Source organism: Micromesistius poutassou, assembly GCF_964030765.1.
Source record: "Micromesistius poutassou genome assembly, chromosome: 18".
Classification (NCBI taxonomy): domain Eukaryota; kingdom Metazoa; phylum Chordata; class Actinopteri; order Gadiformes; family Gadidae; genus Micromesistius; species Micromesistius poutassou.
The window spans coordinates 5,509,519-5,532,267 of record NC_140288.1 but is presented as its reverse complement, the minus strand read 5'-3'; the positions used below and the strand labels follow the sequence as shown (position 1 = coordinate 5,532,267).

The window sequence follows — 22,749 nt, the reverse complement described above, 5'->3', positions numbered from 1 at the left end:
ACATGCAGTGTACAATGTTTCTTTCTATGTTTATATTGATGTTTCTTACTCTGTTAATTACGGCTCAAGCACAGAATCCTTTTCTCTCTTTAGCCAATATAACAAAAGTATACTTTTGACCAACAAGGAGACACATCAGATTTTTTGTTTATCTTGTAACTTGTTGATGTAGTCTGTTTTATAACCTAAACTTAACATTAGACCTCTGTTGCTATGGGTTAGGGTTAAATCTGAAAACTAGTTTGCCTCAAACGTAAAAGTGAAAAAACTTCTTACAGGTGTCTGCATTCGTTAATAATAAATACATATAAAATATAGACATGAATAGAATATATATATATATATATATATATATATAATATATATATTTTCAAGGTTATATGCATACTTAAAGTATTGGACATCAAAGGGGAGCGATGTGCGAAGGTCCTTTAATTATGGTGCGTATAGGCTAAGGGTATCCTATTAAATTCATGAGGGGTTCTCTTCAAGCCAGCTAGCCTGATTGGCCAGAGGGCTAAACTGGGTGATTGTCTATTGACCCCCACTGCCACGTGTTTGGCCTTCTCTACTCACACTTCTTGAGGTCCAAGGCTTTGTGGTCTATATTTAGGCCCAGTCCCATTTCTCTCCCCTTAACAAGAACACATGCTTTGAGTGCCCTTAGCTGCAAGTCATCTACCGTCTGGTTCAAGGGTTGATTTTAAGGGAAAAACAGCACTCCCTCTTGCTCCCTCTAAGTATTAGGACACCCTACCCCTTCGCAGGAACGTGCAAAATGTAGGGTTAGGGCTCAAATCTAGGGGAAGGGGGAGAATTGGGACAGGGCCTAAATCTCAAACTCCATGGAGATGCGATGCTCCCCTCTCCACCTCACTGTTCGTACCATTTCCCTATTGATGCTACTTGCTTGACCCCGTTTATTGCTGCAGTGCAGGTATATTGAGGGGTCCAATGAAAAATGTAGGAACCCTATTGTATTCATTAGTATTATTATTATTATTATATATTTTTTCCTGACAAATTCGGCCATATCTCAAAATGTACATGGTCAAAAGTTGTATAAATTGCCAGGCTTGTACAACTCGTAAAATGAGTTAGGGATGAACACTGTATAGATGAGTCGATTGATTCAGGAGAGAGCGATATCCACTCTAGATCAGCGAAACACTGGTTAAGGCTCCCGAAGCAAATCAAAACAGCACTAGTCCATTAAAATATTTTTCAAAACACATCCTCATCACATTATTTCAATTCCAATAGAACAAAACAGTACACTCCACGTGTGTACACACACAAAACAACACACATACACTGATTATCTTGGCCAACATTAGTCACTGTCCCTTTCTCCATGACCCTTCAGATTTCATATCCTCCCTGAAATATGAAATGTATTATGTCTCTCTCTCTCTCTCTCTCTCTCTCTCTCTCTCTCTCTCTCTCTCTCTCTCTCTCTCTCTCTCTCTCTGGAGTGGCTGCCTGTGAGTCCAACTCCCCGGTCACAAACAGTGAAGAGTGTGTATTTCACTTCAAGGTAATGCCACCATTTCCTCTGCTCTCCTTTTCATTACACAGTCGACAGCGGAGAGAACATTTTAATGGCTTCACTGAGTGTTAGTTAAACTGACTCAAGCCAAAAGACACTGAGAAGATATGCTTTCTTCTGTGGCTTTGTAGGACACACTGAGAATACACAACTTGTTGTTTGTTGTTACAAAAGTTGCAACAGATGGGGAACAAAATCAGATGTCGCAAGGTGTGCCAGCTGGCCAGATTGGCCAGCTGATATTCTTGCACAGTCACAGTCTTCACTCTTCCAACTCATGTTCTCACTTTCTCTTTCAGCTGCTCAACAATGACACATAATCTGTTGTTGTTTCTAGAAAACCAAATTTCTGACTTCTGACCACAACTTCTTTCATTGTTGTGCATCTGGTTCCACACATGTAATTAACCCAACTCTATTCCTTTCCATCCAAATTTTGCAAATTTACAGCATACATAAATTGTTACAAAAAAAAAACAGTTCAGCCTAAAAAACAAAAGGTTTTCTTTAACGGGCAACCTGCTCCCTGTCATCTAAATGACAGGAAAGCTAATGGCTGGAATCTATAGTATGGTTCTGTACAGTGACATTTTTTTATGTTTTAAATATTTATGTTTGGGTTTGCTTTTTGTTAGCCTTACAAAACTAGATTATGTCTCTAGGTAGTTGGTTAGCAGTCATGTGTGTAGTTCAGGTTAAGTGTTATATGGTTCCTGGTTCAGATCCTAAACACCCTGAATGTGTGTGTGCGTGTGCATGCATTATTGCATGTGTGCATTTGTATGTGTGCCTGTGCCTCCTTTATCATGTGTGATTGATAAAGGAGTAATGCAGAAGTCGCTTTCATCACATAATGTGTGTATTTTTCTGTGTGTGTGTGTGTGTGTGTGTGTGTGTGTGTGTGTGTGTGTGTGTGTGTGTGTGTGTGTGCATGCATGCGTGTGTTTAACCCTGCAATGTCCTGTGTCATTTTCTGTGCGTTATGGTCACACTTTGACCCCACCAAGGATAAGTGGCTTAACAACATGTATATCGTCATGATCCCATTTAGCTCAACACCTGCCAGGCAGGCCTCTGTCAGGTCCTCTGAACCAGGTGCTGGTGAAGGCCAGCCAGTGTTGTCTGGCAGACTCTTGTATATAAATCCACTTTCAGGTACAGATAGGGGGCATCTACAGGATAACTACAGGTTTTGGCTGCAGACATTGGATTGAACCGGGAACCTTTGGGTTGGGAGTTTGAAAATCCTTGCCCCCCTTATACCCTTCCCTGCATAAGAGGAAAAATGAAATGTTCAACAATTTAAAAAGGCGCAGATTATTGCGAGAACAATTGGCAGGATGATCAGAATTATCTGACATGGAATAAATGTTTTTTCAAATGGTCTTACTGTTACCTTCGATAGGGGAGTTTTTTTCACTGTATGGATTACAGGGTGTTTACAGAGAAAGGCAGACTCAGACATAATAGTGATTATGTACATCGGATGTACATCACATCGGTGAGCTGCTGCACGATGTGGAAACGCTGTCTGAGAGAAGCTCTATCTCCTTTTACTTATCCAAGGACAAGGTCAGACCCAGGGCGTCAGAGGAAGGGAGAGTAAACACAGAAGAAGGAACACTTGACACATGAACCTCGGTTTCAGTCTGGAAGAAAACTAAGATGACCGAAGCACCCTAGCCGCAAGCTTCTCCGGTGCAAACATTACAGCGCTGCCTACAACCAAGGGAAAAAACCGACCTTGAATAGACCAGAAACACTTTTTCAATGTGGCTTCAATTATGTTTATTGCTGTAGTGTCTTTTAAACCTCATTTATAAGCATTTAAAATTTGTACTGGACCACACAAACATTGTCTAAAACAAGTTCATATTTAAGCCGAAGGAAAACATGTCTTTGGCCAATCCGACTTGCCCTGGCAGCGACAAGGGACCAGCACATCGCCTGTGGTTGCCTTGGCAACAGATTTCCCTGGCGGTCGGTTGCCCTTGCGATGGGATTCGCCTGGCGGTTGGTTTACCTGACGCTAGTTGGCCCGATGGCAGATGGCATATCCACCTCACCCTCGGTGCTGCTGGAAGCTGTGCTGGAAGCTTTGCTGGAAGCCGTGCTGGCGTTAGAGGCAGGTCTATGAACGGAGTACGGTGGGTGTTTGGATCCAAAGGCTGGTCTCCTCCCAGGTGAGGAGAGATATCTTTGTGCTTACTCCCCCTCCCCCCCTTGCGAGTCCCTGCTGGTTGTATCTTGATGTCAGACATGCTACTTTCATCTGAATTCCAACCCCCATGCAAATCCAAATCACATGCTTGGAGGGAATCATTCTCGGGGATGGTGGGAATGCAGGAGTCTCGGGCTTCATTAAAGCTCAGTGAACCCAGTGAGATCTGAGGAGTTAGGGGGACACATGTGGGAGAGTAGGGGCACCACCAGATGGTGAGAGAGACCTTCCTTGAGAACAATCAGGACATGGAGGGTAGGATGGTGCTGAGGGATTTGACTCAGGACTCCTAGATGCCCCCTAACCACTACCTACTCCCTAATAAAAAGGATCTGAAGTCACTGTAAGTTGCTTTGGATGAATAGTAGTCAAATAAATATATATCTTAAAGGTTATTTATATGTCAAGACCCACCATGAATGCGTGTTATTGGATGCAATCTGTTGCAGTAGTTATTAAACAAACCAGGCCTCCTGCTACAGGCAGATATGTGGCCTTCAACAGACAAGAGCCAGGCAGAGCGAGACACAGTGTGTTTCGAGGTACAGAGTTTTCTCAAAGGTCAGGGGAGAATACTTTGAAAGGCTTTTAGATTCTTTACAGAAAGCTAGTGCTCTCACTGCAGAGTAACTCCGAAGTCTGCCACTCACAGCATTCTGTCAGTCAGGTTTCAGACTATTTAGTTTTAGCTTTCTATCCCATCATTCATCGCTCTGCTTTCCTGTCATTGACTCTGTTCCAGTGTTTAAAGCAGTCTCTGCTTGCGATTGAATAATTTCCAGTCAATGCAAATGCATTTCAATAATCCTTCTTATGAATCGCTCGAGTGAAATTCTAATGCTCTGGGCATTTGAAACAAGCCTCATATACTTTTAATTTGAAGTCTGCTAATTTGTTTCAGCAGTCATCCCTCATTTTAATGGATTTATCACCTGACTCCAGCATGCAGTTTTCCAGTTTTTAATCACCACGTCTTCATGAATTTACGATTGTAACTTATATTAAATCGCTTTTTCTTCCCACTGGCCAAGGTAATTATTAAGTCGTTTCAAATTCCTCTAACCTGGTTGTTTATTCTCAATGGTTTTCTCTCCCATCACATCTTATGATGCAGACTCCTCCTCACCCTGGCCCTCCACACCAGTGTTTAGTATTAACTATTTAGTCATTTATCACCAATTTCATCCAAAGCTACTAACAATGCATTCAGACACAGGACATTAAGGAGCAGGTAGGGGCAGTGACGGACTGGGATCAAAAAAAGGCCCTGGCATTTGCACATTATAACAGGCCGCGGGTGCAATTGTTGACGGAGGGGCCGTGTGATCCCGACGAGCATGCCGCTCCGTGATTGACCGGCCCAAACGGCCCACGAGCGGCCAAATGGCCTACGAGAGGACGCGGCCCTTCTGGCATCTGCCCAAATGCCAGACCGTCCAGTCCGTCACTGGGTAGGGGTTAGGACGTCTTGCTCAAGGATGCCTACGGGTAGATTGTGGACATTGGGGTTCAAACCCGGAATCCCTTGGCCCTAAATCCAGGGGGTGGATGAATGAATAACCTGGGATGTGGATATGCTTGGTTCTGGCCACTGTCCCTTACTGCCAGGGATAGGGGGTCGATTCCCACTGGAGCCACCCATCCTAAGAATCGATTCACTCTCGCCCTCACAGCGATCAGACGGCCCAAATGGCGCCAATAGCCAGTAAGCCCTGGCCTCCATCTTGGAAAGAGGTTCTACAAAGGCCAACCCAAGATGGACGCCCTGATAGATGGACCTGGTGATAACTTGGTAGCAGTGTGCGGTCAGAGGACACGTTGGGACACCAGATGAACTTGTTGGAGGTGTGGTCTTACAGCAGAAGCTCAGACAGCAGAAGGCTGCCTGGGTGAGCAGAGTGACGGTTGGCAGGCCACTGCGGCGACTGGAGACGCTGGATGTGCTAACGGAGGGCAACAGCTGCTGGTGGCGCCTGGTGATTACATCCCAGGTTAAGCAGAGCAGTAAATTACTCAGTATATCAAGTATATAGCCTCCGCCTGAACACACATTGATTATGCTACAGTCGTCTGGGACTTTCAACTGGTTTGCTGCCCTCATCCATGGGACTGGGAGGGTCTCGTTCGGAGCCAAAGGAAGATGATGACGATTTTAAGAACCCAGAGAGAAAGCCACTTGCGATGTGAAAAGGCTGTGTAAAGCACAAAAAAAGTATTACAACTCGACAAAAACCCATTAAGATCATCACAAATGCCAAAAAGTGAATCTTGTAATTTGATTGATCAAAATGTCAGGTAATTTGGTTGCGCACGCGGATATTTCTCAAAATAATTTGGCATTTTGAAATGTCACGGGCCGGTGGGCGTGATGCGCTATATTTTATCCGATACCACGCTGTGATTGGTTGACTGCTCTGCAGGAGCCGTGCCCCGTCAGCGGCCCCACAGCTCCATCACTGTTACTGAGGCTGGACACATTTCATTATGTTTTTCCCATTTGATTTAAGTCAAATATTTTAAGATGATCTCAGTCCTCTCAGGGTATTTTTTTGCTTGAAACCTGTGGTTCGTTGTAGAAATTATACATTAATGATTCACGTAATGATTAAAACAACTATAGGCTTATCTTCACATAGCGCCACACTTAGCATAGTGCTACACGCCGCTCTGTGCTTTAGGCTAAATAGCGCAGTGTTAAAGACCACAGTCGGCATCACAATTCATGCTGGCGGAGTCAGCCTGGGTTATTAAACACTCTTATGACTTCGGGCTTTCTATTCACTTCCCCTCACATCCCATAATTCATCTGTGTGCACTGTGCTGACCATGGGATCATGAAGTCTCTGCCATCATAATTCATATGTGGTATTCTCTGTAGTGTGTAAAGCCAGCAGCACCCAGAGATCCCCTCCTCCGCTGCCTGTGTCGCATACGCTTCCTGTGTATGGAGCTGGGCTCTAGAACCTTGGATTCTTTCTGCTTTTTACCATTTTAGATTAGATAAGTTGTACTTATAAAATACAAGATTGCAAATTAGGACACTTCTCTGCCCTTTTGTACCAGGTCTACCTGATTAATTAGCTGCCTTATTTACTAACTACTTAGCTTGCATACTCACCGACTCACTTACTTTGTAACCATCTAACTGGTACATGAAATGCCAATAAAAGGGAACACATGCAATAGCATATGTATAACCCATAGAGGGCAGTTTAGTTCATACTTACATTGCATTCTACATGCTTAAAAATGTTGTGTATTTAACGTCAGATTTGGACCAGGTGCAATCAATAACACAATGTAACCCACTATATCACTTTTCATCCAAAATAAGTAGTTTTAGGGTTTGTTTTTTCTTTATCTGTGAGCTATGTGGAACTATAAGTCACATGGTCATATACATTAGAAGCTCACCATATTATACCATATTATATATTATATTATGATATGCACAGTATGTTAGCAAGCAAAATGTTATTCTTCCCTTATCAACCGCACTGGGAATTCTCCAAAGCAATTGAGAAAAGGCCATTTGTTTTGGGGTAAACATATATGGACAAACTGTGAGGCAGTAAGTAAGTAAAGTTCATCAATGAATGAAGTTCAACAACGACTTCCCTAATGTGTCACGTTCATTTCGGAACTGGCTGGAACTGGCTTGGTGTCGTTTCTCCAGGTGTCACACATACACACACGTGTTTTACTGTGGAGATGAATTGTACTGAGAAAAACCTGATAAAAACCCTTTTCATACCTTGGACCCAGAGCATAGTTATTACGGAGGAAATGTCCTCTAGGGGAAGATAATGGGGTGTCCAACTGTTGCCCACTGCCGTCAGAAGCCAACTGCACAGTGAAACACACTTCCCAGAATCCTCTCCTTTACCAGGGATAGGTAGACATTTATATCTAGATATACATTTACATGGACATTTATATATGGCTCCCATGCCAGAGAGAGGTTTAGAAGGACATTTATATACATAGAGGGATGGATGGACATTCATATGGATGGATTATAGGGATCTTCTGCTGGATAGATCTATTTAGATGAAGTAATAGGCCTATTTGGATAGAGGGATAGCTAAATTTAGACAGAGGTTAAGATCTATTCAGAAAGAGGGTTAGACATATTTAAATAGAAATTAAGATGTATTTGGATTGAGGTGAGATATATTTAGATAGAGGTTTAAATATATTTTGATCGAGATTAAGATATATTCTGATAGAGGGTTAGATATATTTGATAGAGGGTTAGATATATTAAGATAGAGGTTAAGATATATTCAGATAGAGGGTTAGATATATTTGATATAGGGTTAAATATATTTACATAGAGGTTTAAATATATTTAGATAGAGATTAAGATATATTCAGATAGAGGGTTAGCTATATTTGATAGAGGGTTAGATATATTCAGATAGAGGTGAGGTATATTTTGACAGAGGTTTAGATAGAATTGATGATATATTCAGATAGAGGGTTAGATATATTCAGGTAGAGGGTTAGATATATTTAGATAGAGTTCATGATATATTCAGATAGAGGGTTAGATATATTTAGATAGAGTTCATGATATATTCAGATAGAGGGTTAGATATATTCAGATAGAGGGTTAGATATATTCAGGTAGAGGGTTAGATATATTTAGATAGAGGGTTAGATATATTCAGACAGAGGGTTAGATCTATTTAGAAAGAGGGTTAGATATAATAAGAGGTTTACATATAGTCGTTTAATCTTGGCTGTGCTGTCGGCAATGCCAGTAGTGAACTGGAAACAATGAATTAATGAATAAATCAACAGATAAATGCCTGAATAAAACAAAACAAAATATGCAAATGTGCACTTAAAAAGATGAGAGATCTACTGTGAAAATAAATGAACATATAAATAAAGGCAATAATAAACACATGAATTCATAACGAAAGATAACACACTACAAACCACTACATTTATTTGATTATTTAACAAAATATTTTAATAAATAAACAAAACCCATTAATAAATAACCAAAGAAAATGAACAAATGAATACATGGAAAGTAACATAGCAAGGACCAACCACCAACACTCTAGAGAGAGAGAGAGACAGTCTCTCTCTCTCTCTCTCTCTCTCTCTCTCTCTCTCTCTCTCTCTCTCTCTCTCTCTCTCTCTCTCTCTCTCTCTCTCTCTCTCTCTCTGTTCTCTTGATTTCTCGCCTCACACCACCACCACCACAACCAGTGCACTGGTGGAAAGGTCAGAAGAAATAGAATACTCAGGGCGCAGCAGAGCCAGCCAATCAGGGAGCCGCGTAGCATTGGTAGGAAGCTGGTGTGTGAACAATCCTCTGGTATAAAGACCCTGAACCCTGAACAACACGCAGCCTGTGAAAGCATTGTAATGTGTGTCATTTACACTATGGTGTCCATGTCTGTGTGTGTGTGTGTGCATTCACACATGTTTGTGTGTGTGTGTGTGTCTCTGTGTGCGTGTGTGTGTGTGTGTGTGTGCGTGTGCGTGTGCGCGTGTGCTTGTGCGTGTGCTTGTGTGTGTGCATGTGTGTGTGTGTGTGTGTGTGCAGATGTGTGCGTGAGGTGGTAAATATGGTGAAGACGTGTTGCGGGCTGCGTTGGTGTTCCTGTGTGTTCAATGTGTTCACCTCCACATTACCAATGGCATCATTTGAGTGTTGTGTGTGTTGCGTGTGTTGCGTGCGCATTTGTGACCTCGTAAGAGATCACAGTGAATTTGAGGGCTATTACCTGGAAAAATATGTCTCGTTTTCAGATCCATCCTGCTGACACTAATGGTGTCAGCGAATGACTACTAGTGCCTTACTCTTTATTTACAGATATCCCACAGTATTTTATTCTTGTTTTATTCATGTGCTTTCTCTATGTCACTGTACTTTTCCCACAATAAAGCCTTTTGAATTGAATTAAGTGAAGCAGAGAGAAAGAGGGTGGAAAAAAAGAAGGTGTAATAGATTATCACTACTAAGAAGGTGGAATTCATCGAGGTTCATTCAGAGAGAGAAAACGGCTGTGAACCAAACAGCAGTTGTTGATGACAAACTTCTCCTTCAAGGGACAGTCCAATATTTGTCAACTGGTGCCTTCTGTTGCCCGGGCGCAGACTGTTTCACGGGGGCAGGGGGATGGGGGGGTGGAGGGGTGGGGAACTGGATGCAGAATAAGTCCATGGTGTCCTCTTCGTCCAGACCGCCGCAATGCTGAGGTCTGGATGAGACAGCAGGCTGAACTATCTGCTCTCTCTGCCTCTCCTGGTTCTTCTCTCCTATCTATCTCTCGATCTTATTCTCTCCCACTCACTTTCTCTCCTTGTGACTCTCTCTCGCTCTCCTTCTCTGTCTCTTACTCACTCTCTCTCTCTCTGTTTGTCTAACTCTCTTTCTCCCTCTGTCTCTTTACCTTTCCCTCCCACTCCCTATCTCCCTCCCTATCACTTCATCTCCCTCTACCTCTCCCTCCCCGTCTGGCTGTCTCTCGGTCCTCCGGTGAGTCTGTTTGTGTTGTCTCAGTGGTTGGCTGTTGCTTCTGCTTTCCAGTGTGTTGTCGTTCTCGCCAGTCATTCTTCTGTTTTGTGTTTTCATGGCGGTTAATGTGGGCTTCATATCTGTTTGTGTGATTCTGACAAGGTGATTAAGGGTGATATCTTTGTTGTGGGTGCTAGTGGCCATCTTGATTTCAAACAATTACAAACAAATACCGTTGTGTTTCTGCAATCCTTAAATCTTTTGAATGCAAAATGATTTACAGAAATAAAGTACAGTGAATTCAGCTACAGGTTGTTCAGATGTGAGATAGGGGTTAGGAGTTAGGAGATCTTGCTTGAGGAAGCCTTCAGGTACTCCGCGGACACTGGGAGTCAAACCCAGTACCTTTCTGCTGACATGCCCGAAAATATTATAAACAATGTCCATTTCCATCTTTATATTTCTTTATTTCTTATATCATCATCAAAATTTTTACAAAACATTTTCTGACAATAATATACTCAAAGGAGAGCAATATTTTTGCGCTTGGACCAGATCTCCACAAAAACTGCTTTAGGTCTGATTACAGTAAAAATAAAACCCGAAGGAAATAAAAAAAATTATAAACGACCAAACAAACGGACAAATCAAAATAATTTCCAACGACAAACCAACTAGCAAAGAAAACGATGCAGCGTATATTTACACCCTAGAGAAACCCTGTCTGTCTGTAGGAACCCAACAGGAAGAGGGCTCTCCGTAGGAAATGGAGAGCGAGCAAAAGCTGGACGGTTAAGGAAAGCATTTCAGAGGCGGGGAAACAAATAAGGATGTCCTGTGAATGTAAGAAATAAAAGCAGAGGTTTGTCATATTGCTATCTGTCCCATTCTTTTTTTTTTTTAATGACTGCTGCAGTAAAATACAGCCCCTTTTATAATGTGACTTTAAAATCTCCCTCATATAAATCCAATTTGGGCTTAACCACGCTTGGATTGACAAGTGGATGAAAAAACAACCAGCAGAAAAAAATCCCGGAGGGTGTTTGTCATTAACGAGAGGTTAATGACCATGCCTTCCCTTCCTGTGGCCCCTTGACATTAGTAATGGCACAACAGCAGCAGGACAAAACAAGGTCAGAGGTTAAAGACTGGCTGCTAATGTGAAGCAGTGCAGAACAATAACAATCAATGAGGCAGCACTGCCCTGTGCATCGGTAATTGTGACATTGGTCTGCGGGCGTCACTGTGGATGCAAAAGGCCATTGAATACATGCAATGAAAACCTGACCCGCACTGGAACGCACACGGCCCTTCTCCTTGTAGTTTCTGTCAGTGTTGCAGGGTTTTTTATATTGTTACTACCGGTTCTCAGTCTGTAGATAACAGAGGGCGAAAACGTAACGATGGGCTAACGAATGTGGTCAACGTTAAAATGGTAGCAAACCGTTATTCAGGTTAAAATTTCAACACAAAGCTGCCAACGGACAAACAAAACAAACAAAAACAAAACATTATTAACATTGACAACAAAAGTGATACACGTTCCAACTGAAACTAAACAGTGTTAACGTTAAAGCGGTAAAAAAAATTATTAACGTTAACACATTTACAAAACATTATTAATTGTAAAGTGTTAAAAAAAACATTATTGACGTTAAAACTGGGTTTTACTGGTGCAAGAACGAAACATTTATAGTGAAGATTCCTTTGTTGTTGCTTCTGTGCTGCTGCCTGTTGTTGTTGTTGTTGTTTTTTCTCTACCCTCTGCTCCATGAAAACATAATGACTTTACCTTCAGATGCTCGGGGAGGGTAGGGGAGAGATTCACTAAACTGTCACGCACGTGAGCTTGAATTAATTTTTTATAAATCTATTTACTAGTGGGAGGAATTAGAGTTTAGTGGACCGGTGTGGACAGCCTCAGGGCGACGGAATAGAGGGGAGAGAGAGGGCGACCGGAGATGGTGAGAAATGGGGGTACCATAGCCAGCGTTTTAGAGCAGAATTACATACAATTAAACAAAGAACTCATGACCTAATGGACAAGATGGCAGATATTTTGGACCTGTTGTTCTGTGCATTTACAGCACATCAGGATGCCTTTAAGGAGGCCTGTTTTGTGCCTTTGATTTGTTGGATTATATGTGTGTATATAAATATATATATGTACAATGTGTGTGTCTGATTTAATTTTGTATTTTCTTTTTCAATGTGTCTGTTTTTTGCCTAAATATATGAATAACAGAATAACACACAAACCCTGTTTGTGTGTTATTCTGTGAGTGTGTGCGTATGTTTTAGTGAGTGTGTGCGTGTCTTTGTCTGGCATTCTTTCTGGATGTCTGCAGCAATTAGTGGCTAGGTAGTGCTTGACTTGACATGTGTTGTGTCCATAAATATACTCTGGCTATGTGTCACCATTATCGCGGAATCAATTATGCAGCTTCTTTGCACCAGTATCACACACATTGTGATGGCATTGAAAACAAAAGGTGGATGAATGTTGTCCTATGGATCTGTATATATGTCTAGTAAGTCACATGCAATTAGAATCAATACACCTTTGTATATCCTTGTTCTAGTGCTGTATGCAGCTGTTCAACCATTAATATTGTATCCAGAAGTTTGACAATACCATAGCCAAACGTCTGGGGGGAGACTGAACAGTTCCTGTGCCAGAAACCAGCAACTCTGAGGGGTGGAGTTCTGCACGGTGTCCTGTTTTGTTTCGTCGTTGATTTGAAACCCTCGTTCGGACCTTGGTTCCAGACAGCTGCTTGCCACCTGCTATTTGAAAAGGTTTGTTGGTTTGTGCACTTCGGATGCCACATGTTAATAAGACCTCCGATGTGATCATCTGTGGCAGCACTACGGTGATATCTCTGTGGCATCCTAGCTTATGCATTCAGGTCCCCATCCTAGCTCTAAAGCGAGAGTGCAATCTCATTTCACATCTGAGTATTTGCCGAATAGTAGCCTATTTGTTTCTTGTCTTTTTTGAAAGAACAAAGCCATGACAGCGTGATCGACAGACCATTTTGATTGGGTTATTTTAGTCACTTCTAATAATGGCGAGCCATGTCACGTTTTTTGTGGTTTTGCCGGTCAGGTTGTTTCCAGTCGAGACAAAAGGTTTCTTACAAATCCCTGCCCCCAGGAACATTATTAGTCTAAAATAAATTTAAGCGAAAGAAAGTGCCCCACACAGAGTTCGCCTCACACAGAGTTGAGCTAGTTTCCCGCAAGACTTTAGATGCTAATCTAAAGTCTGATTTGTGAGACTAGTGTTTAGTATACACGGTATCTGCTATCTGTCTAATGTGTGGTGTTAATACACTACTCAATTTGGTTGAAGCCATTGCCGGCGTCTCGCTTGGTGGGAGATGGAGGCTGTTTTGGAAAGCCAAGAAAATAATAAAATACATATTTTTTGTAAGAATGAAATGCCCTATGCATCCATATCTCTCAGGCTACACTTCGTTTGGACACCATCTTTGGCTTTCTGTCATCTCCCCCTCTTCTGCGTTCTCGTTCGCCTCACAAGATAAGCATTTAGCTGATTAGACCTTTCCTTCTCCTCTTCACTCAGCCAGCAAAATAAGACAAAGCAGAAACAGAAAGAGAAGCCTGTTAGCAAACAGCTAGTGCAGACAGTCCCTGGAGTTGACTTCCAGACATGCAGTTATTAGCATGCAGCTAGTGCCTGAGGCCTTAGCTCTCCGATGGCATTTTTGGGAAAAAATAAATAAAATTACAAATGACACCGCAATGATTAAGTGATTAGTCAGTAGCAGTTCACACATTCTAGCGAACATATCCGATTCGATCAGAAAGGTGTTCATTATGACCAATCGCTTGTTAGGCAGCAGGATATTGCTTTTAGCAAAACAAAGATTTTTATTAGTGTGTCCAATTAAAGGGATGGGGCTAAAGATTTGTGACCGTATTGTTCTATCGTGACTCTTTGAAAAACAAAAAAACACAACTGAATGCCAGTGGGCGACTTATTATCTTGTGTTTCGTTGTTATATGTGGGGGGGAGGGGGGTTAGCATGAGATGGAGAGAATAACGCAAAGGCTGTCTGGGGAGAAAGCACGCACCGCCAACGCCTCTTTGCAGTCTGCTCCTAGAGACTTTCAGAGGCTACAAAGAGTTACTTTAGGCGAGGAATGGGAAAACGATGGTCAGTGAACCGCTTTGAAAACCCACTGAAGTTTTCCACAGAACATGTGCTACTAGTTCTAGGGCATTTTAAACAACAAAGAACTTAACAATACAAAATAAAACACGTCTACACGGTTTGTCTGGGGGTTCAGTGGGTCCTTTCTAACTGGGCATATAGTTTCCAAAAAAGGCATTGCATGCGGACAGAGTTAGAACATCATTTAACAGTGTCGGGGACGTCAAAATTCAGGCCAGGGTTCTGGGAGATGGCTAGGGAGAGGGATACAGAGCAAGTCAAGACAATACAGGGGGTATAAACTTGGACCGCCCCCTTTCTGACCACATGGGAACAGCTGTTAGTAAAAAGTCAACTCTACCTATACCATTGAAGCCATGTCCGAGTGCACCAACTGCTTTTTATAACGGAACACATCCTCCTGTACACAAATGAGACTAAATCCTTTTTAGGAATTTGGGGGGGGGCGTCATATATTTCTAGAGCTGGTCTATTGTGAATATTATACAAATTAAAAAAAACATGTATGGCACATTGAAACATCATAAGAAAAATAAAATACTTTTTTTCACTCTAAAGACAAGCAAAGCATTTTTTCCGGAGTAGAACTTGAACTTGGTGGCTGAAAAGTGTTTTGACACTTGCACAATAGGACCCGAGAGGGACGAAACTCGCCAGACCACTTCCTGCCAGATTCTTATCCAAGACAGCTTAGAAGCAAGAAGTGGAGATACGTTCCCCAACAACCTCTGACCTGCAATCTTCTCCTCCGAGTGTAACTCAGAACAAAAATGATAGCTTGAAAAAATAAAATACATAAATAAATGCAATAACAGAAGTTTTGTTTGATGCTGAAATGGAGGAATAATGGCAGGAGCAGATAAAAAAATAGGTATCATTGAATTAAGGGGCAAGCTTTGCCGAGCAGGTAACACTTTGCAGAGTAACCTCCGTTATCCATTTCCACTCATCCATGTCAGTTTGGTAACAGAGCTTCACTCTTTCCTGGTCATATTCGTCACACGTCTCCCGCTTTCAAGTCGACTCTGTTACAGAGGTCCAGCTTCTCAAGTCATCTGATCAAAGTAATTTCCTGAAGACATCTCCACCCTTTCAAGTCAGCTCTGTCGTGGACATCCCCTGATCTGAGTCCCCTCTCTAATGCATCTTCCTTCTGTCAAATCAGCTAACCAACACCTCACCATCTTTCAAAGGACCTTTGTTATTGAGATCCCTTCATTTTAGTAATCTCTGTTACAAAGATCACTTCATCCAAGTCCTCCCCGTTACACATTTCCATTCCTCTGCGTCAACACTGTCACAGAGTTCTACTCCTCGGAGTCACCTTGGTCACAGAAGTCCACTCTGTCGCTGATAAGGCTCCACTCAGCTCATAGGCTCTTTGTGTTCCAGAGGAAGTGAAGAACCATAATTCTTTCCCCTTTTAACTTTTTTTTTTTGTTCTATTTACACACAGATAAATAAGTTCTATTGGGAATACGTCCTTGTAGAATTTCTTGACATCATCTTTAAACATCTCCAAAACTCTGTATTTTAAGTCTCTGTTCATTCCAAACTGTAAAAAATCAAAACAAAACATATACTCCGAGATCTTCGTTTTCCTCCTTGTTCCTTTGCCGTGAATGTCGTTCCCCTTTCAAAAGGGACCTTCTCACCCTCTATCCTTCACCACGCCACCCATCATTAGCGCCGGCTGACCTTTGTGGCAGGTAATCACCGCCCCGGGGGAACACGACAAGCGGCGTTGTAGAAAAATAACCATAATGAGTGAGTTAATGTGTACAGCCAGAAACGCCAGTGGTCGTCGGCTTCACGGATATAATTCTCTGTAAGTCATGAGTGTATTCTCTGTGATACTCTATGACCGTAGTCCATGAACATGACCGTAGTCTCAGGGCCTGACCGTAGTCTGGAGGCATGCCTGGTGTCTTAAAGATGACCCCAACAAATCTCAGCTCGGAGTGCAAATCAAGTCCTTGCACTCTGGCGAAGAGGAAATGGAGGTTTGCATTTGAGACGCCCGGTATGGTCTGCATTGCAGTCTGTGGTTCATAGTACGCAGGTCTGAGAGATGTCCAAAAGTGACAGAAGAACATGTTCCCCTGGCAGGAAGCGTGTGTGGGAGGGGAAGGAGCACGTTGGAGGGGATGTTTCCTGCCAAAGAAGAAGACCAACAGGACGGATCATCTCTGTGGGGTCCAGCTCGGTTTTGACTCAAGCGTTGATGGAATTATTTTGTCCGGTTTTCTTGGGCAGTGAGAGACTTAGATTTGAGTGGAGACGGGGTCTTTGTTTCTTCTCAAGTTATATACACAGACACGCTGCTATCACGTAGTCCACAATAGATTCCCTTTGATTCTGTGTAAGACCTCATCAATCATTCAACCGGGATGGGATGTTGTACAAAGTCTCTGTCACTCTGAATTAATTTAAACTCTTAAGGATCTATTTTTTTGTTCTCTTTTGTAGAAAACATCACCGTGATCGCAGGTGGCGGGTGATGGACGATGGACTTTCATCGCAAATAGGGTGGGTTTAAACGCTCTTGTTCCACAGCCTTATCTCATATCCAGAAGAGCCAAATCCCATCCATTCCTAGACGACTTAGAGGTTTTGGCTGTGTTGTGTGATGTGTCGTTTCTGAAATCAACTTTGTTCCAACTGTCGTTCTAAGTAATGTACAATAATCTGTAATATGCATCGAAAGAAAGAAAGGAAATTAAACTATCTTTGGTTTGACATGCAGATGAATGGACTTTAGCGTTAGCCTCCACATTCAGAGAAATAGCAAAAATAAAAGTACAAAGTAATCATTGATGTGTTTTTTTTGTTTCCGTTTTTTTTTCTTAAGAAATATACTCATCTTAATTAAATATTGATATGGATCAGTAGCAGAAAGCAGGGCGGGGGGGAGAAGAAGGAGGGGGGGCAATTTTTATGAGAGTCGACGAGACAGCTGCACAATAGATCTCCAACCGTACATCCATTCACACCACCCAGGTATCTGTAACCTGACGTTACCTCTAGAACCTCCTCAGCCAGAGAAGCGGTGGGTCGGCACTCTGGTTGTGACTCTCTGTGATGACTCAGCATTAGCCCAGCATCATTATGAATCACTCTGAGCAGGTACTCTGAAAGGTTATTGTGAGCAATGACAAAGACACAATCTGAAACTACCCTAATGGTTTTATGTGTCCAATTTTCTCGGATTGTGTGTCGATTCCCCCCTCCCCCCTCCCCCCTCCCCCCCCCCCCCCCCCCCGGGGAGCGGGGAGAAATAGGATTTACTCGGAAGGCGGGGTGAGAAAAACAGATGACGGATGACTGAGTCGTCATCACGTTTATCGGATGCCTCCGAATTTGCCCCGGGGGTGTGTTTTTCTGCGAAAATCATTTGAGTGATACTATTTATGTTTTGTGTTTCATCCCATGTCGGTTCGTCTCGTCACATCGTGTGCTGAAAACAACAACGAGGCCGCCGGGTTGAAACCTGACACCCTCTCTCCCGCCTCCTGGCCTCGTCTCTTTAAGGTCACAGTACCCATCACAGGCCCCGCCCACTTTTATACTTCCGCGTCAAGCAAAACCGCGCATGTCCGATCGCTCCTCCGGGAGGCTAGCGTCCGAACGTGAGCGTGCCGGAGCGCTCGTTAGCGGACGGGGGGTAGGGCCCGGCCCCGGGGCCCTCGGACGGGGGGGGCCGGAGAGGCGGGGTAGCCCGGGGGCCCGGTCCCCCCACGATGGTAGCGGAGGGGACCGCGGGCGGCAGGGTCACGGTCTGTATGGGGCCGCCCCTGTCGCGGGGCCCCAGCTCCTCCAGGCCCTGGGGCGGCCCCTCATAGCCCATGTTGAGGCGGAGGGGCTGGTGCGCCTGGCAGTAGTCCACGATGGGCTGCTCGTAGCGGTAGAACGCCAGCGCCGACATCTGGTGCGGCACCTGGAGAGGGAGAGAGAGGGAGAGAGGGAGAGAGAGAGGGAGAGAGAGAGGGAGAGAGAGAGAGAGAGAGAGGGAGAGAGAGAGAGAGAGAGAGAGAGAGAGAGGCTTGGGTTGTCATTTTTGTTTTACACATTTTGCCATTGTGAAAGGATATACATTTTTTTAATAACATAGCTGAGATAACAGACATAATTATATAATAATTATATAGTCATAACATAATTTATTATACATTTTATATATAATAATAATACTTGCTTGCAGTCGATAATAATTGTTCATTAACTGTTTATTAAAAGCTGTTGTATGTTTATTGCCATGTTTCTTTGTCATACAAATAAAGCTATTGTATTGAGAGCGAGAATATAGCAGTCGATATAGAGAGAGACAGAGAGAGAGAGAGAGAGAAAAGGAGTGGATGAGAGAAAGCATGCGAGAGAATATAGGGAGATGGATAGATAAGGAGAGAGGTAAAGAGATTAACAGATAAGGAGCGACGTAGAGAGGGACAGAGCGAGAGAGAGAGCAATAGTGCAACAAAGAAGAGTGACAGAGTGAGAGCACAAAGGAGAGAGAGAGAAGGCGAGCACCAGAACCACGGAGGGTTAGAGGATTATCCTCTGACAGCGAGGTGACGATGGAGAGAAAACAGTATTAGCGGTGGCGTTCTCGTTTCACCAACACCTCCGATGACCCAGCTCGCTCGCTGCTCTCAGAACGGCGCCAGTGCTGCGGAATTATGAACCCACTCTAAATACAATATCAATAAAAGTAATGTTTTCCTTCCTGCAAACCGTGGTTTCCCCCCCCCCCCCCCCCCACGGCCTCAGAGACGGGCTCGGTACCGAGGTATTTCAGTCACCATGTGACCATGTGCTGACCATCTGAGGTCGGCTCCCCCTCCATTTTGTGGGGGAGAGAGAGACTCAACACGTTGTGCTGCAGAGCATCTGTGTCCCCCCCGATGCAGCTGGAGCCTTTTTATACGTGGCCTTTCAGCAGACACTACTTTGTGAACAAAGTGTCGGTGGTGGTGGTGGTGGTGGTGGTGGTGGTGGAGGTGGTGGTGGTGGAGGTGGTGGTGGTGGTTGTGATGGTGGTGGTGGTGGTGACAGTGGTGGTGGTGGTGGTGGAGGAGGTTTTGGGAGTCCCGCTCATTAAGGAGCAGGTAGGCGGGTCAGGGCATGTTGGAGCTCTGGAATGCCTGCAGGTAGATTGTGTGACATTCAAAGAGGGGGATTGGACCTAGAACCTTTCAGCCCGGAGGTGGAACGCCCGACAAAGGGCCGTCACTGTGTGCATAATGCCCGCCACGGGTTTTTGGGTGTTGTGAAATGTGTGAAATGTGTGAAGGTCCCATGTATAGAAACATAACTCGGAATGGTTCGTAGCTACGAACAAACTGCTTTGATGTATCGTTGATAAATTGCACATTGATGCAACGGGCAGATGTTGATGGGGTTTAAACGACGATGTGTGGAAGCAGCTGCAAAATGACGAGCGAGGTTGGGTTCGCGTCAAGTTTCTCAGTTAAAACCGCGGGTGAAACGCCCCCGAAAGGTCAGGAGCCATCTGCACTCTCTGCTCTGTGATCACGATGGAGAGTGAGGAGAACGTCGTGTTAGTGCAGATGTTCTGACCCTCGCCCATCACAGTCGCCATGGCAGCCAAAACACCAGGCGTTCGTGCTCATTTGCATGTTTTCAAGATGATGGCGTATGCGAATGACTGGCATGAGGAACACAACAAACGCAGCAAACGCAACACGACCACGGGCCCTGCCACGACATCATCATACATTCATACCCCGTGGAACCAGAGCTGGAGACCGCAGAGCCATGCTCACTCTTCATCAGCCTCTCTCTCTCTCTCTCCATGTCTCCCACCCTCTCTCTGCCTCTCTGTAGCATATCTCCATCTCTGTCTCTCTCCACCAATCTCTCCTTCCTTCTGCCCATCTCTCTCTCCCTGTCTCCTTCTCTCTTCCCCTCTGTGTAGCATCTCTCCATCTCTCTCTCTCTCCCCCCCCCTCTCTCTCTCTCTCTCTCTCTCTCTCTCTCTCTCTCTCTCTCTCTCTCTCTCTGTGCCCATCTCTCTCCACCTCTCTCTCCCCAGTGTCATGTTGCTTGTGTCACAGCCCAAAGTGTGCCAACACATCTGGATATTTGTCAAGTGCTATGTTCCCCCCTCACCCCCACCCCCCTCTCCCTCCCCTCAACCTGAACACCCTGCCAAACACACAGATGAGACTATCCACCCCTCACCTCGCCTCACCCTACCTCCAAAACCTCTCTCTCTCTCTCGCTCTCTCTCTCTCTCTCTCTCATTTGCTCTCTCTCTTTGCCTTTCTCTTTGTATATCACTCATTTGGTTGTGTTTGCTCTCTCTCTCTGTCAAGTTTCTTTCGCCTGATGAACAAAGACCAATTAGGAGTGTTTTTTAAACGGGTCGCCGGGGGTAACGGTAGTGGCTCCGTGATGACCGGTTTGAATAAAACATGGTGCACGCTCAGACGCGGATTGACAAATGAACCACTGGAAACACACACACACATGCACAGGCACACACACACACACACACACACACACACACACACAGAAACACACGCCCAGACAACACAAAGCCACCGTTTCTACAGATAGGACACAAAGAAAAAAAGTTCAATGTTTGTTGTGTGCATTGTGGTAAACTGCAAACAGCCACCGCTACTTCTATTGATGCTGTTTGGGAGAATATATTGTTGTTCAGGCGAAGCTGGCCTCCCCAGATGACACCCGAGAGAGACGGGAGATGAGATTCAGACGCAGAAAACATTTGCCTTTGAGATTCAGTGGCAGGTGGACCGTGATATAATATAAAAATAAATACAAATGAAACGCACACAAAAGAGCCAGAACACAGCGGAGAAAATACAAACGGACTGTTGTGGGATTGCTCAAAGGGAATAATAATGCAAAATGCATGTGCTTTCAAATCTGCTACGTGAAATGAAATATGGATGGTCTAAAAACGGTGAAAAGAGCACTGATTATGTTGATAAAAAATATGTGTGGTGTTCGGGATCTCGTCTGAAATTAAATGATTTGTTTCCGAGGCAGCAGATTAAAATAAGTGACATAAACGGCAATTACTCATAATTACGGTCCAACGTCGGCTCTTTGAGTCCTGCCGATAATCTAACATCAATCCAAGAATAATAAAGGAAGCTATTTCGGGGAAAAAAAAAAAAAAAGGGCATTACCAGTAGAATTGAACAGCTTTGCGTGCTAATCCTACAGCACAATCTCCACTCTTTTGTTTAGGCTTAAATATTTATTGTAAAACATGTGATTGTGCTCAGCCTCTGCGGCACTCAGCGCTACGACATTTACGTTCCCCCACCCAGTACGACTCGTTGTTTAATGTTTCAATTAAAATCATAATGTATCAATTTTCTAATACATTCATTTTTACTCCACGCAGCTCATAAATCCTTGAATAAAAACGACTCGTTGAAGCGGACAGAGAAACGTTTTAGTGCTTTTTATCTGTTAAAAAGCGCAGCTCCCCTGTGTACCTCTATCTCGTCACAGGCCGGTCCGCTCCGCTATGGCAGCTGAGTTGACTTACGGTGGGCGTCCATGTGTGTAAGGCTACGGCGACGACTGCCATTAAAGGAGGAAGCTCACCAACACACTACAGCCGGCGCCCAAGCTGTGAACGTCACCCTGGTTCATTCATAAAACTCTTCCCCCCTCCTCCTCCTCCTCCTCCTCACCCACCCTCCCCTGTGCCGCCATCTTATCCACACCTCTACACCTCCACCCTCTCTCTCTCTCTCTCTCTCTCTCTCTCTCGCTCTCTCTCTCTCTCTCTCTCTCTCTCTCTCTCTCTCTCTCTCTCTCTCTCTCTCTTCACCCCCCACCCCCTCTCACTGTTGCCCCACAACATATAAGCCCCCCCCCCCCCCCCCATTAAGTGAAGCCAACTCATTACATTAGGGGCACTCAACGGATTACTCCCTCCCTTTCTTATCTACTATAAATACAAACACACACACACACACACACACTTCCACCAACACAAGTACTATCAACCCCTAAACACACACACACACACACACACAAGCCCACACACACACACACACACTTCCGACAGCGCCATAACTAACAATCCCCACACACAGGTGTCAACGCATACTATCAACCATCTGTGTGCGTAGGTCTGTGTGCGTGTGGTTGATTGCAATAGTAAAGTGTGTTTATGTGTTTATGCCTACGTGCGTTTGTGTGTGTGTGTGTGTGTGTGTGTGTGTGTGTGTGTGCATTTGTGTGTGTGTGTGTGTGTATACTATCCTCTACATTAATGTGTTCCCTTTCC

General features: G+C 44.0%; 2 protein-coding genes across 2 annotated transcripts in view; both read right to left on the bottom strand.

Annotated features, from left to right (window-relative positions):
- ppp1r3c2a (protein phosphatase 1 regulatory subunit 3C2, duplicate a) overlaps window positions 1–16,134 on the bottom strand; it is a gene marked incomplete at both ends in the record, with an annotated part of 118,141 nt that extends 102,007 nt beyond the window's left edge. The window contains one exon of the mRNA XM_084483266.1: window positions 16,109–16,134. Coding sequence (XP_084339392.1) covers window positions 16,109–16,134 — 26 coding nt within the window. The remainder of the gene's footprint in view (window positions 1–16,108) is intronic.
- Window positions 16,135–18,069: 1,935 nt separating this feature from the next.
- Window positions 18,070–22,749, bottom strand: part of LOC311363309 (leucine-rich repeat transmembrane neuronal protein 4) — a gene marked incomplete at both ends in the record, with an annotated part of 214,223 nt that continues 209,543 nt past the window's right edge. Inside the window, one exon of the mRNA XM_084483265.1 lies at window positions 18,070–18,390. Within this exon, the coding sequence (XP_084339391.1) occupies window positions 18,070–18,390 (321 nt within the window). The remainder of the gene's footprint in view (window positions 18,391–22,749) is intronic.